Below are 17,669 nucleotides of genomic sequence, written 5' to 3'. Positions count from 1 at the left end.
ACTTAACATCTCTCTCATATTTTATAGATGTGAGATTTATTACAAATATTACATCTAATAAGTTGAAACTCACATGGTGTTGCCATTTGAGAAGAAGTGAACATAACTTATGAAATCGATAGACTTTGGAGATGAGGAAAAGACTCTAACTAAGCAAACAATCATATGCTAAGTCTTCAACAACATGAATCTTGCAAGTGAAAAGAACCTACTATAATCAAATTAACAATAACCTTATTACAACTTCATAAGTTCATCTTACATTTTCATGGATTCTTCACTAATTCTTACTTGTTTGCAACAGAGTTCAACAGAAGTTTGATCTGGTTAGATTCGGTGCAAGATCCATGAGGATCCTCATGCAAGAATTTACAACACCCTTTATTCCTACAACTGTAATTTGAAAACAGTTTGGAAGAAACAGAAGGATTGCACCAAAATTCAGCCCAGGATAACAAGTAGGTCACCACTAAAATGGCAGAAAACTTATTCTATTTTAGTAGAGCAGCTCCTCAAAAACAGGATCCACAGACTCTCCCCACTTCCCATGGTACATCTCTAAAAGCTTTTCGGCCGGTGTTACACCTGTCATAAAGTTATCTTCCATCATTTACATGTCAAACTCTATTATTTTCAAAACTACAAATACAAAGATTTCAATTTTTGCTGCTTTTGGATTATCTTACACAAAAAGCAATCCAAAACCCTGATTAAGTTGCACAAAATTCAACCTCCAACCTAAACTGTACATGCACACCAAGGACGAAAAAGAACTCCTTAAATAAAATATAAGGTTTAGATCATTCACCTGTTCTAACAACCTCAGCCACCTCATTCAAGAACCCTGATTCTTTATACCCTCGTCTTTCTAAACCATCCTGCAGAAGAAAAAATGTTTGAATTGAACATCAGCAACAAAAATCAAGTAAAAGTAGCAGTGCACCAATGTCAAGTTACCTTTGCCAACTTCAAGACATCTTCAGCAACATGCCTCAGCAAACCATCTCGAAATGGAGTCTTAAGACCAGTTTTTGGGACCTATTACATAGATTAATAAAATTAGAATTGTTATCTTGACCGTAGCAGAAAGATGCACATACCTAGGCAGCAAAATGTTATATTCTATATACATGGAGATGAATATGTTCATTTTGTCATGTTATACTAAACTCCAGAAGTACGAAAATAATCAAATCTATAACCTGCCAAAGTTACACTGGTGCTATCCAATGTTTAATTTTAAACAATGGTGCATCACATCATCATATTAAGTTTCACAAAGAAGCAAACAACTGAAGACTTTAGGTCAGAAAATATTGTAAATTGAACTTACTAAAACAACCAATCTAGAGACCGAATTGAAAAGAATGAAGTATGTCACCATCAATTTTGCAGGAATAAAAGCACCATAAAATCTACTGATTTTCTTTATCAGGAAAATTTATACAGTTTTTCTGCAAATGTAGAGTGTTAACATTACCTGATTCCGCAGCATTACTCTTTCTTCTGGGGTCCAATCAGCTGTCATATCTAGAACATTTTGAAGTGAGACTTCATCATATAATAAACCTACCTGGCATTAGAAAGAAAATGAAAATGAGCAAGTTTTGCCCATGCGGGGCTCACATAATCTGCACAAGCTGGAGAAAAAGCATATGATACTTTAGATAGAAGGTCACAAACTATTGGTTAGAGGCCATTGCAAACAAAGTCACAGAATTGATACAAAAGAAGGTCATGTGAAGTGAGTTATATCATAAACACTTTGTATATGAATTAAGAACACATAGCTAAGAGTCAAAACCTCATATACAAGCATCTATTAGACACATAAAGATAACAGAAAGATTCAATATGCGAAAGTTCAAGAATAGGCATAAAACAAAAAAAGTAAGAAAATAAATCTTATAATTAATTCAAAGTATCAACATGTTTCCAACAAATGTTGAATTAACCCCAAGTATCTTTTCAAGTCTCCCATCCTTCCTGTGTTGGAGCATTTTCAAAGTCCACAGCGTTACTAGAACACCAATGTTGATCCCATTCAGATGATTTTACTGAATCATGCACTATAGACTAGTTGTGCATAGTAAATTAAAAGGGCCAATTACCCAAAATGCTGGCAAAGCGCATAACCTCCTCCAAGGCCCTCCATCAGCACCTCTCATCTCCAAGTATCTCTTAAGCCTAACCTGAACATAAGAGTACCATAAGGTTTAGCAAGGCAGAGGAATTGCAAGAATAAATTTACTAAATTGATCACAAATGCATGCCATAAACCTCAGGAAATATTGTTGTCAGATGATTCTCCCAATCATTAAGAGTTGGCAATTCACCAGGAAGACATGGAAGTTTTCCAGCCAAAAAGTCCTGCAAAATGACTAGTGTTATTGCTGAAAGAACCAGTAGCCTGAGAAAGAATGTCAAGTCAGGATTAACTCAAAGGACATAAAAGGTCAGGATAAAGAAGATGACGGAGCCAAAAGAATGGCTATAGAAGAAGCCTTAGATCACAAGAGTATTAAAAATAGATGGAAACCCGGAATGACATCCCCGCACAATCGATATACTTCTTTTTGCGATAAACAAAATACATTGGAACATCAAGAGCATAATCAACATACTGCTCAAACCTGTTCAGAGGAAAAAGAATGCTCTGTTAAAATATGATGCTGGACTTAATAACGAAAAACTACCTTCCATGAATATCACAAATATTCCCAATTAAATAGGAAAAAGATTCAAAATAGAGTGGATCAGCAAATAACACAAGTTAATTTCTCTACAAGTAACAAAAGCTGAATGTACCCAAAGGAGCCATCAAAGACAAAGGGAAGCATGCCAGTGCGATTGTTATCAGTGTCTGTCCAAATATGGCTGTTCAAATGAAGTATGGTTAGTGTGAAGCATGTGAAAGATATAAGAACATGAAGACAGGACTAAGGTCACATCTAAACACCTTCTCATGCTGAGATAACCATTTGGCTTTCCTTCAGTAAATGGTGAATTCGCAAATAGAGCTGTTGCTATCTGTTTCAATTTCTACACCCATTAGATGCTTCATAATTAGAGAAAAATCCAATAAAAACAAAAGGTAGTGAAGCTTCTCACAGGCTGCAAAGCAAGACCAGCACGAAATTTGCAGATCATGTCAGCCTCCGAACTAAAGTCCAGATTGACCTATAAAAATGAATTACCCATGAATCAGCACAGTCTGAATTTCAAAGAATCATCTTCTCACCCAGTCAAAGTGAGGCTAATCATGAAGAACAGGTCCATAACATTAAGAATTGAAAGTTTCAACTTACCTGAACAGTGCATGTCCTAAACATCATGTCAAGTCCAAGTGAGCCCACTTTTGGCATGTAATTCCTCATTATCTCATATCTTCCCTGAGCCAAAAAACCATGTCATTGTTTAGTAGTGAATTTCTCCAAAAGAATGAAATAACAGTAGACACAGAGAACTGATAAAATGCCAAGCTTTGCAGAGGCAAGCAACACAACAGTTATAGTTAATTTGTATCTTGGGAAAATTTGGGAAGGAAATTCTTACAACAGAGTTCAATTACCATAATTATGAGAGACATTGAACATGTGAACCATGAAACTTCCACCCTTAATACAAAACTATTGAATATTAATCTATACAACATCAACTAAGAAAATATGAAAAGAAAGTGATGAATGCTCTGTTTAGTTCAAGAAACAAGATAACAGCAACAATATTAACAAACCCTGAAAAATAATGAAACCAATTAATGAAAAGGCTAAGAGGTTTAGTAGACCTATTACATGGACACAGCAAGCATCCATGGATTACCACTTTCTGTCCAATCTAAACAGTTGAAAAGAGAGATGACCAGTACCTTTGGCATAACAGGTATATCTTTAAGTCCCCATTTGGGCTGAAAACCAATTCCTACAAACCCAATTCCCATTTCCTCAGCAACAGCTTTCACCTGATAGAGGTGTGAATTAACCTCTGCACAAGTTTGATGTAAAGTTTCCAGAGGTGCCCCACTAAGCTCAAACTGACCCCCAGGTTCCAGTGATATGCTTTGCTTCCCCTGGGCAATTGAAAGTTAAGGTTTAAATATACTAACCTCTCCAACAATAAACAAAAAAAAAAAATTCCTATAGTTACTGTAATACTGGAATATATATAAAAAGAAGATTAGAGAGATCTATAAGGATATAAATAAAATAATTCTTACTTGTTTCAGTCCTATGATGTTGTCACCTTCCATTACTTTATCCCAATCAAATCTCTCAGAGATGCCATTAAGCAGCTCGGCTATCTGTTCATACTTCATTGGACGTAAAGTTCCAAACGCAAAACCAAACTTCTCATGTTCTGTACCAATTCTGCAACAATCACCTTACCATGTTAGCAAATCACATAAGTATAAAATTATGAAAGTCACTAGAAATATGGAAAAATTTACATGTGCTATCATAAAAAATTTCAAATTCAAGTTTATAGCACCCAATGTAAATGAATATGAACACAGATCATTGAAATAAGAAAGTTTAGCTAAACCGGAAACAAAAGACTAAAATAAATTAATCCTCTTTAATGGATCCTATTCCAATTATATATAGATTATAACCAACTAACCCACCAGTAGAATTTGCATAATATATGCTGTAAAGGAAGCAAGAATAAAACCTATAGAAAGAAAATTTATACATCATCATGCTTCAATTACAAATTTTCAAAAATAACTCTAACAAGAACTTCAAAAACAGGTGAAAGGTTGAAAGGTAAGCTTATATATATCTTGAAAGAAATTTTTGAAGGAAAAATAGATAAATATCAACCAAACCAAATAACTACATCAAAACAAAAAGAAGCAAGATAGAAGTTACCAATACAAACGTTTATGTTATTAACTTTAAACAAATGAATTCAATTGCTTCATTTTTTATATTTTATAGTTCAGACAAGATTGTACACCATGGCCTGTGTAAGGCACAGAAGAAGTTGATAAATCAGTCCTACCAAATAAAAGCAACACATGAACGCACAAATCATAAGGCAATCAATAAACTATAGCATAATCCATGAAAAAATGACAGCATGAAACAGACGAAGAAAGTGTAATATTTTGTCCATTTAAAGAAGCATATAAAAATATGGCATGTAAAAGTGTCTTCTCTAAAAAAATGAACCAAATAACATCTAAAATATGCATCTTAGAGTAAAACTAATCTGCCCAAAGAAATAATCATGATCCAGATAGAAAGTACCTCCATGTTTCTTTAGACTTGCACCCTGAGGCAAGGTAAGCTACAAGATCCTCTTTGGTCAGTGGTTCTGTGGCAATCACAGCATCCTCAGTAGGAGGGCTAGCAGCAACAATCCCTCTATGCCCTCTTCGAATTCCTGCCCCTGCATTGTCTAGATGTAAAATTTGACCCACTTTGGCAGAATGGCGTGATGAGGACGAGAAACTAACACAAGTTTCTTTCATCCTAGATGCCTCTAAGTTGTTTGTCATGCTAAAAACCCCAGCGTGTCCACTTGTACATCTTGTGACCTCAGTGCGAATACAATAAGATGGGCCTGCCTGCGAAATGAACGCCATTTTGGTTCCCTGCAAAAACACATATTTCAGCCTCTAGTATGCAAACCAATCATCCAAATCAATTTTTCAGATTAGCACATTAGCTTTCACCCAACAGTAGTAAAAGTAGTAGAATATTTAATTGCCAAAACGATTCACCTAAACTCCAATTTGTTTAAACCTTCCGTTGATCATTGTATATAAGTAATTACTAATATTTTCTTAAACTTTCTTTATATTCCAATCTGACAAAACATAAAATTACAAATAAAAATAAAATAGAGACACTCTAAACACACTCTTGCACTGAAGCATACTATTAAAACAATCAAACTAAACACCAAGATTCCATTTTTTCGTTCTCTACGACGAATTACACACTCGAACACACAAGTGCTTACGTAAAGTTAAGAAGATAAAATATGCAATTAGCATACAAAGGTTGAAGTCAAACCAAAACCGATAATAGTAATAATAAAGTGAAAAGACTTACTTCACCCCCGTTGAATCTGAGCGAAATGAAACAAGGGGCGTATAGAAAGTAGGGTTGGAAATTGAGGATTGGATTGGAATGAGAAGATGATAAATACTTGAAGAAGAATCAGAGCAGCCTAGGACGTTCGACACAGTTTCGTTTTTCTCTATTATAAAAAAAGCTGATTTTTTAATTTTTCCGAATCTCTTTTTCTATAAAAAGAAAATTTTAACGGGGCCAGGGAGTCGTTGGTGCGGCACTATTTTACTTTTCATTATCCACCTTTCTGGGTTGTCACCACGTGGCCACTGCCAAGATTATTACAGATTAATCTTTCGTTAAAAAGGTTATCACGAAGACATCCATTTTTATTGCGTTTGTCAGGTAAGAATGAAAAGTATTTAGATATTATATTATATTATTAAAATACGAGTAAATATAGTAAATTAAATCAAAGGTGTCATGAAAAGAGGAAATGTCGGGAAATATTATAATAAAAAAATATTTAATTTAATTAATATTTTATTCTAAAATAAAATATTATTTAAAAATATATTAATTAAAATATTATTAGATTTAAATGATTATTATGTTTAATAAAATTAAATATATATTTAATAAAATTGAATAAAAATTAGTAAGTATAGATAATAATTGTATTAGATTAAAAAAATAAAAAAATATTATGATATTATTTTGTTTAAATAACCTATAATTTTTTAAAATATATTTCATATTACTCATTATATTAATTAAAAGTGATGATATTTTAGTTTTAAAAAATTAATAAATCAAAATAAATTTATAATAAAATCAAAATTATTTTAATAGCTTTTAATATTTAAAATGGAGGTGAATTACCAATTTTATTACCTGCAATATCATTATTAATAATATCACAATTTTTTATTATTAAAAAATCAACAAAATAATAAAAATTAGATTATTAAACTAATATTTTTATAACACAAACTAATCAGCTCCTAAAATTAGTAAGTGAGAGATGAAGTTAATCCTAAACCCTAAGATGTGGTGATATCTCAATCTCATGGCTACAAATTAATCTCACGATAGCATCTCTATCTCTTAGATTTGCTCCCAATCTCATCTTAATTTGATTTAGATGCAATTGTTTCACTGTGGTGGTGGAAGGTGGTGGTTATGTGATGAGAGTGGTCCATCAAATTTTGTATTGATGGTGGTAGTCTCAACTACTAATGGTGACAGGTGTCAGTACATTGGGTGATAGAAGGCAATTTGGTTTTAGACTAATGGTATTTTTGTTTTAATAATTATTTAATTAAAATTAAAATTGTTAATAATAAAAGTTTAAGAAATTTGATATTTCAATTACATGTAAGAACACTTTCTAGTAAAAAGTACAAATGTGAGACAAAATTAATATTATTTACAAATAAAAAATTATAAAAATAATTTATCATGGAACAAAATAAAATAATATCAACAATACATCAATTATAAAATATATTTAGTTTGAGTATAAATTATTATTATTATATTTAATAAAATCAATATATTTAATTAATTATAATAAAAATATCTAATTTAAATAAATTTTATTATGCGTATAATTTTTATGTATTTAATTTAAAATTAAAAATAAAATAATAATTAATCATATAATAATATATTATTTTATGTATATAAAATTATATATAAAAAATATACATATAATTTTATTGGAAACAAAAATAGTAACAAGGTACAGTTGAGATTACGTGCACGTTTCAGTGTTGGCAACCGAATTTTGTAAGTCGGGGGAAATACTGTATTGTTCTGGTTGATTTTGAGATGTTTTAAATTTAACTGAGGATTGTTTCTGATGGTGGGGCTGGCGGCGCCTGATCTGATTATTTTTTACTATATTCTTCTACGCATTATTAAGAGTAGAATTTTTATCAAGTTTGTTCTTTAATAAGGCCCACACCATCAAAGGGACAATTTCAAGAGCAAGAGAGAGTCATGCAATTAGGGGTAGATTCTGAGTAAACTAAATTCAAACATAAATTAGCTCATATTCATCGAATCTAGTCAAAAAGAAGATTTAAGATTCGTAACTTGATTTAAATTTATGACTCAAATTTGAATCCTGAATTTGTGACTAAATTTTTAAAATTATAGTCAATGTTTCATTAGTCTAAGGGTAGGAAACTTAAAATCTTCAAAAATGAAAATGCAATCATAAATAAATAAACATAAAAAAGATTTTTAATTCTCATATTTTGTATAAAGAACAGAGAATGTCAACTATTCATTAACTCACTTTACAAATTCATCAATCTCACATAAAATCTACATCTCCTAACAACCCACCATCATCTTTTTCATGTAATCAAACATCCCGCCAGTCAAATACATGCACCAAACTTATAAACTAGTCAAACAAACACAAATATGAAACTCTAGCAAATTAATTAACAAAGAAAAACATTAGACTTCTAGTTATGAGTCCTATCAATAAAGATGAAATCTCAAAAATATACACCAACCGACAACAACAAAATAGAGATGTGTAATCAAAATCATAACTGGCTGAGAAAAACTTTCACCAAATATAACAACCGTCGATTTGGAGAGATAATGACAAGAATGATTCGAAGGAGAGAGTTCAAAATGGATTTACATTTGTTTGTTTGTTTGTTTTTAGTCTCAAAAAGACAATTTTCAAAGAAAAGAAACAAATGCAAAGGATGGCAATGGATACTGGAGACGACAGAGATGAAAGTGCGAGATGGTGTGAGTTGCATGTAAGAAGGTGAATGTTCAAGAGATAATGTTGATAAGAAGTGAAGGAAAGTCAAAAGTGGATTTATATATTTAGCTAAACTTAAAACCCAACAATAGCTTTATGTATCTCAAGCCGGCTTGAGCCGAGCCATGTCTTAACTTGAACTGAGTTGAGTTCATGTTTGGCTCACGAGCCGTTTAAAACCAAACCTTACCTGATTCGTATTCGGCTCATTTCTCAATTGAGACATATATCATGGCTCGAGTTTGATCAAATTTATAATAAATGAATTTGGATCGAGCTAAACTGAGTTGAGTCTGCTCAACTCAAATCCAATTTGAATCGAATCAAACTTAAAGCAAACTTGAACTTGGATCAAAACCATGATGTCTAGTTCCAACTAGTGTATAATGTTACAGGAGAGTCATTGGCAAAATAAACAATATCGTCAGATGATGAACAGTATCATTCACGAAATAAACAATACCATCAAATAAACTAACAAGTTAATTTTGAGTCAAGCTACTAAGTTGGAATTTTAGTTCAAAATTCATTCATTTAAACCAAAACATAGATTCGATCTGAGTCAATTTGGATCAAATCTACCCTAATTTCTTTTTCTTTTTCTTTGGACAATGTCCATAGCAAGGGGAATGTGTGCATACAACTCATACTTTATCGCACACACTTATGATCTTAATGGAGATCATCTTTATCCTTGTTTGGATAAATTGTTTCAAATCACCTAAACAGCTGATTTCAAAGAGTTCATTCAGACCACAACCAACTCAACCCTAAAAATGTACACTACAGACAAGTACAAACTCTATAACCAGCCACAAATTTTGGTATACACTTGATATGTGTTATCATATGATTGAGTGATTTTAAATTAAGAATAAAATAATACTTAATCACATGATGACACACATAAGTATTTATTCATACTCAAAATGAGTTTGCATAGTATTACTCTGAACATAATTATTAAAACATAATGCAGTAATTCTTCTTGATCAAGACTGAAAGGCTATGACATCAGGAAAGCTCAACAAGAACATTATGTCACTTCTAAACATGCAAGCACCGTATTCAGTTTCAACACAGGCAGAACACACCATTTCGAACAGTTGAATAGAAATAGAAGCACTAGATAGCGATTCAGAGTACCAAACATATATATTGTACAAATATTACATACATGATACCATCTAGGCAATCCAATGTGGACCACTATTTACTGTTTACTAATTTTTTTATTATTTTTTTCCCTGGCTCCTTGATTATACATAACAAGGGCATCGTAGGACTATTATGTTCAAGAATTGGATGAAGCACATAATCTGTACAATTTATAAGGGGGTTACCAGAAAATATCATCGTCTGTAGTTGAAGAGGAAGGGGAATCTTCTTGCTCCTCCAACTCCAACTCTGGCTCCAAGGAGCCAAATTCAGCTGATTCAATATCAGCAAGGTTCTTCAGATCAACCACTGAAAGCTCATTTAATCGCCTCACCACCAAATCAGCAGCTCCAAGCTCATAAACTGGATGCTTGCTAGCCACAGCCACACACTTCATACGTGCATCATGAGCAGCCTCCACTGTCTGATTAGAATTTCCAAACACAATGCAACGCTCAGGTATAAACTTCAGAAGTTGAGCAGCATACACAAACATCTCTGGATCAGGCTTTCCCCTATGAACATCCTCTGCTGCTATAATTGCTGTGAAGTACTCTTCAATCCCAATGGATACAATCGCAGTCTCCAGGATTTTTCTTGGACGAGTTGAAACCAAAGCCATTGGTATCTTGTAATGCATCAATACATTCACAAACTCTTTAGAACCATCTCGTAATCTATATATCCCACCTTGCAGAGCCCTGTATATTTCTTCCCACCGAGAAGCCAATCTCCTCAATTCTGTTGGGTCTCTTGACCAGCACAGAACTTCTGATACGGCCTGTTCATTCTTCATCCCTTCTACTCTTCTAAGAGTGAAGGCTGGGGGAGGAGATCTTCCTTCTTCTGTGCAAGAGTGAGCCAAGCCTGTTTCTCAATATCAGGATTGTCTTCAATTATAACTCCTTCCCACTCAAATATAGCACCTAACCAACCACAACCCATTCTTTCTTGTCGAAGCAAGGGATTCTGCAGTGAAGGGTTATCTGCTTTATTCTCAGGTGGCCACAAACCTGGTTTCCGATCAATGTCAGCATCTATTTGGTAGTTCCAATCATGAGGTATTCTATCTTCCTTTCTAAACGAATAAGTCTCTTTTGTCAGTTCCATTGCAAGAGCACTAATCGATGAGCTAATGGACCTATCAACTTCCAAACTTGGAAAACTGAAAACCCTTCTACCAATAAATTCTGTAACCGTGAGGCGGCAGTTGTCTGAAAGTTTTCTTTTACCAGAGACATCCTTGAGAGGTATTCGTAGACACATCGGCAGATGCACTAGAAAAGATGTTGCTGCTATTGAATCTACCACCATATTTACCAAGTGACAATAACTCCAACCAACAATTGGATTTCTACTCTAAGAAGTACCACTAATGCCACAAATCCTTTCGAGTTCCTGCCCAAATTTTGCCTAAACACGTGTAAAGCCACCCAGCTGATGATTCACAATCACAAATTTCAAATTTTCTCAAGATACACCACAAGTAATACAACCAAATCAAAATATGAACAAGAAATTACAGAAAAGACCCGCCTTTAGTGAGAAAGTAGAATCAAGTCTAAAGTATTCCTCTATAACGACAAAAGGGTAAAGAACAAACCAACCTTCTCACAATAAAGATCCTAACTTTGTCATCAAGAAACCATCCCAAGCATCCCCTTCAAACCAAAATAAGCACAACCCATTGACCCTAACAATCTAAAACCCCAAATTAACAATTTTACACAACTACAAAAACCTGTAAAAGTCAACCCCAGAAAGTCAAATTTCAATAACAAGAAGATATAAAAATATCTAATGCTCTAAACAAGACTCAAAATCTGTAAATTATTGTTCACAAACTAATTAATCCAACTAAACATTCACAAATGGAAACAGAAAATCAAAAACTATTGGTCGTATACACACACACACACACACACACAGACATATATATATGTGCACACACAAAAAAAGAAAAGAAAATCTAAGGGAAACGGTAATGAAGAACCTGAGGAGGAAGTAAATACCGCTGATGAAAAAACAGACGGCTATGATTGAAGATGTAAAGAGAAAGAAAAGATTAGATGGGGCTAGATTCTTCGGGGAAGGTTATGTGAATCTCTCTCTTTTATTTGAGGCTTGCAGAAGAAGAAGAAGGAAGAATGTGCGTGCGTGCGTGCGTGCGTTTTTTCTCTCTTTATATTTTTTGTGGTTATAATGTTTACAGGGACTTGAAGAGGTGAAAAGGGTTGTGCCGGCGGCCTGGAATTACACGTGTCGGTGATACAATTCGGGCTTTTCCTTCTTCTAAGAACTCCTTTGTGATTTTATCCTTCCTGCTCGGTTCATTCCATAATGCTAGGACAAAATTCATGTATTATTAGTTTAGTTGTGCCATAAATTGTTGTCATTGAAGCATTTCCGAACAAAAATGCTTAATAAATAAAAGGGCAAACGACTATTTTTTATTGAAATTTCAAATTAATATTAAAAATATATTTATAATAATTAAAAATTTTTAATATCTATTTATAAATTAATTGTTATTAAAATTTTTAATTAGATATAAATATAAAATTATCATTTTACCCTTTAATTTTAAAATCTTAAAATTTTATATCATTTTTTCCTTTTAAATTTTAAAATCTAATATTTCATTTCATTTTGAAAATTTGAAAAATTTTAAATTTATTTTTAAATAAATATTTAAAATTTTAATTATCATAAATATATTTTAAATTAGATTAAAAATTAGATAAAAAATAATTCTTTAGCCTCGAAAAACAAAGAAAAACATCAAGTGCACATGTTAAGAAGTACTTAGAATAGATTATATATTATACTGTAATTAAATATTTATTTATATTTAAGATTATTTAATTATATATTAATATATTTAAATATATAAAATTATTTATTTTTGGTTCCGATGGAAAAAACGTTGTCCCATGACAGCCAGAAATGCGACTTCCCAACAAATTTGAACAAAGCAAAAATTTTAAATGCGATATTTCTTTTGAAAATGACAAGTGATGATTAAAGATACAGCTCTGATGGGTTGGTCAGTCCGACCATGAATTGATACAATTAAGATTAAATCTTAGATAATTAAAATTTGTTTTTAAATTTTAATTATATTATATTATTGTCACTAAATCAACTAACTAATTGGGTGGATTAACCCAAATGCTAACTCTTTAACATGGTCAATATCAAGTTCAGGTCTAAAAATATTTCACCCCATTATTATTTAATCAAAGAGAAGTTTCGTGGGTGACAAAAACTATGGCATGTCAAAATAATACATTTTAATATTCAATTTATAATGAGAATTCTCTCCATCTTCCATATAATATATTTACGATCAAAATATTATTTTTTATCTAAATTTTAATATAAATACAGTTTGAATTTAATTAATTCAAATTGAAATCAATCATAAGTATGCCACTATTTTATTATATAAAATGATTTCAAGGAAATGGGGTGAAGATTGGCTCGAAGTTACTCAACAACGTATGTTATTGTTTTCTCTAGCAAGTATCGACCAATGTTTAATCAATTATGAAGCTTATCTTTCCAATCAAAAGTCAATGATTGGTCATTTAAATATTAACATTGACCTAAAACTTTATATGAAAAATCAATTTAATATGAATTTCAACATATAAATTATGTGTAAGAACTTATAAATGTAAATAGTGTGACGAAGTTTTAATTTCAATAGGAATTGAATTTGGACGTACCCATTAAATCATGTTATTTTCATTTTCCATGTTTTGGTATTATCAATTTTTCTCATTGTTGGTCATAAACGGTTGGAAGTGGTCCTAAAGGGAGGTTGAAGATAGATGGATGCAATCAAAAAAACCAAAAAATATCTTAAATTGTGTGAGTCATGCCAAAGATCTTAAATTGTAACCTAAAAATAAAAAATAAATATATAATATGATGATTTAATCTACTAAAATATGTATCTTACCTGTTAAAAGACTCATAAATATATAATCCAAAAGATTTTAAATTATTTCTTGAATCTTGATATGATATAACCTATGAATACGATAAGTTATATCTAATTCAACCCAACACAATTCATAAACGGGTTTAAAGATTGATTAAGATTGTTGTGAGAAAAACTGTGTCTTACCCTAATTTTGCCACAATGATCATTTTCACTATTGATTTTTTTTTCTATCTTTTGTCAAAATTCAATTGTTACTTTTAATGGTTAAAGATAATTTATATTAATTTGTAAAATATATATAAATATTGTGAAATCAGTGTCACTTGCACCCATAAAATTGAACAAATTAAATTTTTTATCAATTCAAAGAATTATCATTTTGATTTTTATCTTCAATTGAAAAGAAAACTCAAATCTAACCCTAATCTCAACTAGTCACAATTCATAATGGTAATAATTAAAGTAAAATTAGAGTTAAAATTACACAAAAATGATGCAGTTAAGCTAGAATCACACTTAGATAATACAATTCTAGCCAAATTACATCCATTCAAATCTAAAATAATCAATATTATAATAAATAATCAAAATTTTGTTTTTATTCTCATACTTAGATATTTTTATATTTGTCATTCAAACTACCTTACGGGATAATAAAATTCTTTATAATAAGGGGGAATTTTTTGTCATTTTAATGTGTTTATGTTAAAAATTAAAAATTTTATTAACAAATTTTCAGGGAAGGTGAGAAAGTGTATTTTTAAATAAATGTGGGTTGAAAAGTGTAGTTGGGGGCAAAACGGGTACAAAATAATCGTTCTCCTTTTTCGTACATTCTACTATAAGGGATCACTGGATTCGTTAAAGAGAGCTGAAGAAATTATAGCTAGCCGACCAATCGATCCGTCCATCTGAACCCCTACGAAGCAAAAAATTAAAGCTTTTACCGACGGCCACCACCTGTTCGACTGTATTCCCCAACGAGAAGCAGGAGCCATTATCAAAAACAAATAATGGGCAAGAGAAGAGGAGCTAAAAGGCCGCCAAATCTGTCATCTGCAACACCGTCTCATAAACAGTTATCACTCAGAGAACAAAACACTGGGAAGAAACAAGCCAAAACCATAAACGTCAAGTCTAAACTAAAACTTGAACACTTGCAAAACCTTGCCACATGGGCCGGCGGCGAAGCTTCCGTTCCTTCGTTGGCGGCGTTTTTCGGACATCAGTTGGCCGCTGCGAACGAGTCCCTGGGATTGCAGCCAGACCCTTCTTTGTTTTCTTGCCTAAGGTTCTTTCTTTTATTTATTTTTATGTTGACAGCATCATTGGAAATTGATTTGGTGTACTTTTTAACATTATAGGTGATTACTGATTTAATTAGTATTCCAATTATGGCTAGTTTTGGAGGTGACTGGGTTTCATTGTATGTGGATGCATTGCAAACTCTTCTATTGACCGATCTTGTGCATATATATATATATATATATACACATATATTTAAGGTCATCTTTTTAATTGTTAAATCAATAACATTATCAGCGTTTGTATTGTAGTATTGACCATATAGCATTGCATATGTTGTAGTTTAGTCTGTCTGTTGGGCATTAGAAAACAAATAATACTGTGAACACTAACAGGTTTGAATAAACTGATGTGTGGACATATAAGTGAGGATTTAATTGTTTACTTTATCTTTAATTCAAAATCATTTAATCACATAATTACATGTTAATTGTTTTTATCCATTAGTACCCACTGTTTGTACAGTAAATATCATTGTTAGAAAACATAGAGGCTAGTTCACTATAATGTTATCTGTTTTAATTTGGTGATTCATTTAGTCTAGAGTTTTTGTATACTTTGATGTTTAGTAGAAGAGGTATGTTCTAATTTCTTCTGTTGTAAATGTATACATAGTGATCCAAATGTTAGGTTTTTTGTGTTAGCTTGCTTTGGTATGTTGAGTGTATTTGATGATTAGCTCTCCTCTTAACCTTAATTTTCCTATATAATGGGATGCTTAGAGGCAAGTAGTAGAATACATATGGTTTTGCCTCCATTATTTGATTGAGTAATACTACGTGCCTTAACAATGAGTATAAAAATGGGTACAAGTGCTGATGTATCTTTTTGTGATTGGATGTTATTTTAACTCTAATTTAAAATCACTCTATCACATGATGACATGTCAACATTTATACTCGTTATTATACCCATTTTAGGGCATGAAGTGTTAATGTATTTGATTTAGTGATAGCACTTCAATTGTAAGCAAATATTGTAGCTGTTATGACTAGTTTTGGAATTTATTTGATGATTAGATTTCATTGGATATGGTTATATGCACTTAAACTTTTATATGTCGATTTGTTCGAATTAATAACTATGAATTGCAGCATTGACTATATAACACTGTATATCTAGTAACTTGATCTAGCTTGTGGGTAATAGAACGAAGAGACGCTATTTCAAGTCATGTTGTCTGTTTTACTTATATATTCATTTTTTGTTCCAGTAAGTCTAGTCTTTGTCTATTTATATACTTGAAGGGATTTCATGTCTTCTCATTAGTCATTCTTCTGCTGTGTATAATAGTGATTCAGTCTTTAGTTGATTAACTTTTCTCATGACCTTATTCATCCTCTATAATGGCAGATCTAGAAGTTATTTTCTGTAATTTATATAGTTTTCCTGATTACCCTTTTTTTTTAAGATGTGAGACAATTCTTCAACCTGGCTTTAACTGCACCATCCGGATTGAAAAGACACAAGTGAAGGCACAAAGTAAATGTAAGAAATCTAGAATTTCTACACAGAATAATGTCGTGTATAAATGCCATTTCTGTTCACACTGGAATCTTAAGAGAGGGACACCGATAGGCCATATGAAAGAGATAAACCCTGCCAAGGGAAAGCCATCTTTGAAACAAGAACATATGAAGTCCACGCTTCTGAAGTATGTCAGCATGGAAGAAGACACAAGAAGCAAAGAGGTGACTGATAAGGTAGATGGGATAGATGTGCAAGCCATAGCTGATGAGGTTAGTAAGGTGGAGGATAATATAGCTTTGCCAGCAACAGCCGGAGATTCGTGTAATTCAAATAGTCCGGTAACTCCTTCAGTAAAAGCAAAAGTTACTCTGGACGTGAAGAAGAGAAAGAGAAACAAATCTGGAACAAAAAAGCCTGTTGAATCTGAAATCAATTCTGCCACAACAAGTGCAGAAAAAACTGTGTGTGTTTCAAGCAAAAGGAGAAAATCTTGGACAAGCCTGAAGGAAATTGCTGGGAGAAGTGACCATGACATAATACCAATTCAAAACATTGCTAATTTGTCAACCCCATTCCCTGTCTGAAAACTGACATGCTTTCTTGTCTAACTTCATTTTGATTGATAATTTGAATCCTTGATGTACAAGATTTATCTGTCCTTAGAAGCAAACTTAAGTTTTTTAGTATGTGAACACTCCAAAGGAATAAAATGTTAGCCTTGGTCTCCTTTCAGATTTCAAAATTTGTCCAACCTTCCCCAAAAGCCGTTTGTTGACGGTGAAGGTGGACAGAAAATGTGATATTACATATATACCCTCTAAACCTTCAAAAGATCAAAATCACAACTTAACCCTCAATTACTTGTCCATTTGATTTACTGGCAAAGATGACAATCCTCCAACAATGAAAGTGGCTCTATTTAATAGATGTGAGAGTCGAGTTTGATTGAGTTTATCTAGTATTTTAA

General features: G+C 32.1%; 3 protein-coding genes across 4 annotated transcripts; 1 reads left to right on the top strand and 2 right to left on the bottom strand.

Annotated features, from left to right (window-relative positions):
• Positions 1 to 191: 191 nt before the first annotated feature.
• LOC123212125 (glutamate--cysteine ligase, chloroplastic) lies at positions 192 to 6,232 on the bottom strand. 2 transcript variants are annotated; one of them, XM_044631180.1, is made up of 15 exons: positions 6,063 to 6,232; positions 5,253 to 5,599; positions 4,217 to 4,367; positions 3,869 to 4,069; positions 3,309 to 3,392; positions 3,112 to 3,180; positions 2,960 to 3,030; positions 2,809 to 2,877; positions 2,540 to 2,633; positions 2,281 to 2,370; positions 2,112 to 2,192; positions 1,481 to 1,573; positions 958 to 1,038; positions 809 to 878; positions 192 to 600 (listed from the first exon to the last, which is right to left on the bottom strand). In XM_044631180.1, exons 2-15 carry the CDS (start codon positions 5,588 to 5,590, stop codon positions 497 to 499), a joined length of 1,596 nt encoding a protein of 531 aa, XP_044487115.1. In that variant the 5' UTR covers positions 5,591 to 5,599; positions 6,063 to 6,232; the 3' UTR covers positions 192 to 496. The 2 variants fall into 2 exon arrangements, with proteins under 2 accessions (XP_044487115.1, XP_044487116.1); XM_044631181.1 differs by having other exon boundaries at positions 192 to 585; positions 6,063 to 6,231.
• A 3,691-nt stretch (positions 6,233 to 9,923) lies between these two features.
• On the bottom strand, positions 9,924 to 12,172 carry LOC123212022 (5-amino-6-(5-phospho-D-ribitylamino)uracil phosphatase, chloroplastic-like). Its single transcript, XM_044631039.1, is given in 3 exon segments — positions 9,924 to 10,824; positions 10,827 to 11,412; positions 11,969 to 12,172. Coding segments are annotated over 2 exon segments (1,131 nt in total). The 5' UTR covers positions 11,290 to 11,412; positions 11,969 to 12,172; the 3' UTR covers positions 9,924 to 10,156.
• A 2,590-nt stretch (positions 12,173 to 14,762) lies between these two features.
• On the top strand, positions 14,763 to 17,428 carry LOC123210383. Its single transcript, XM_044628709.1, has 2 exons — positions 14,763 to 15,218; positions 16,644 to 17,428. Exons 1-2 carry the CDS (start codon positions 14,941 to 14,943, stop codon positions 17,284 to 17,286), a joined length of 921 nt encoding a protein of 306 aa, XP_044484644.1. The 5' UTR covers positions 14,763 to 14,940; the 3' UTR covers positions 17,287 to 17,428.
• The last annotated feature ends 241 nt before the right edge of the window (positions 17,429 to 17,669 follow it).

The sequence above is a fragment of the Mangifera indica genome, chromosome 3, assembly GCF_011075055.1.
Source record: "Mangifera indica cultivar Alphonso chromosome 3, CATAS_Mindica_2.1, whole genome shotgun sequence".
NCBI classification, from domain to species: Eukaryota; Viridiplantae; Streptophyta; class Magnoliopsida; order Sapindales; family Anacardiaceae; genus Mangifera; species Mangifera indica.
Note: the sequence above shows the minus strand (reverse complement) of the source record. Positions and strands in the feature narration are given on the sequence as shown.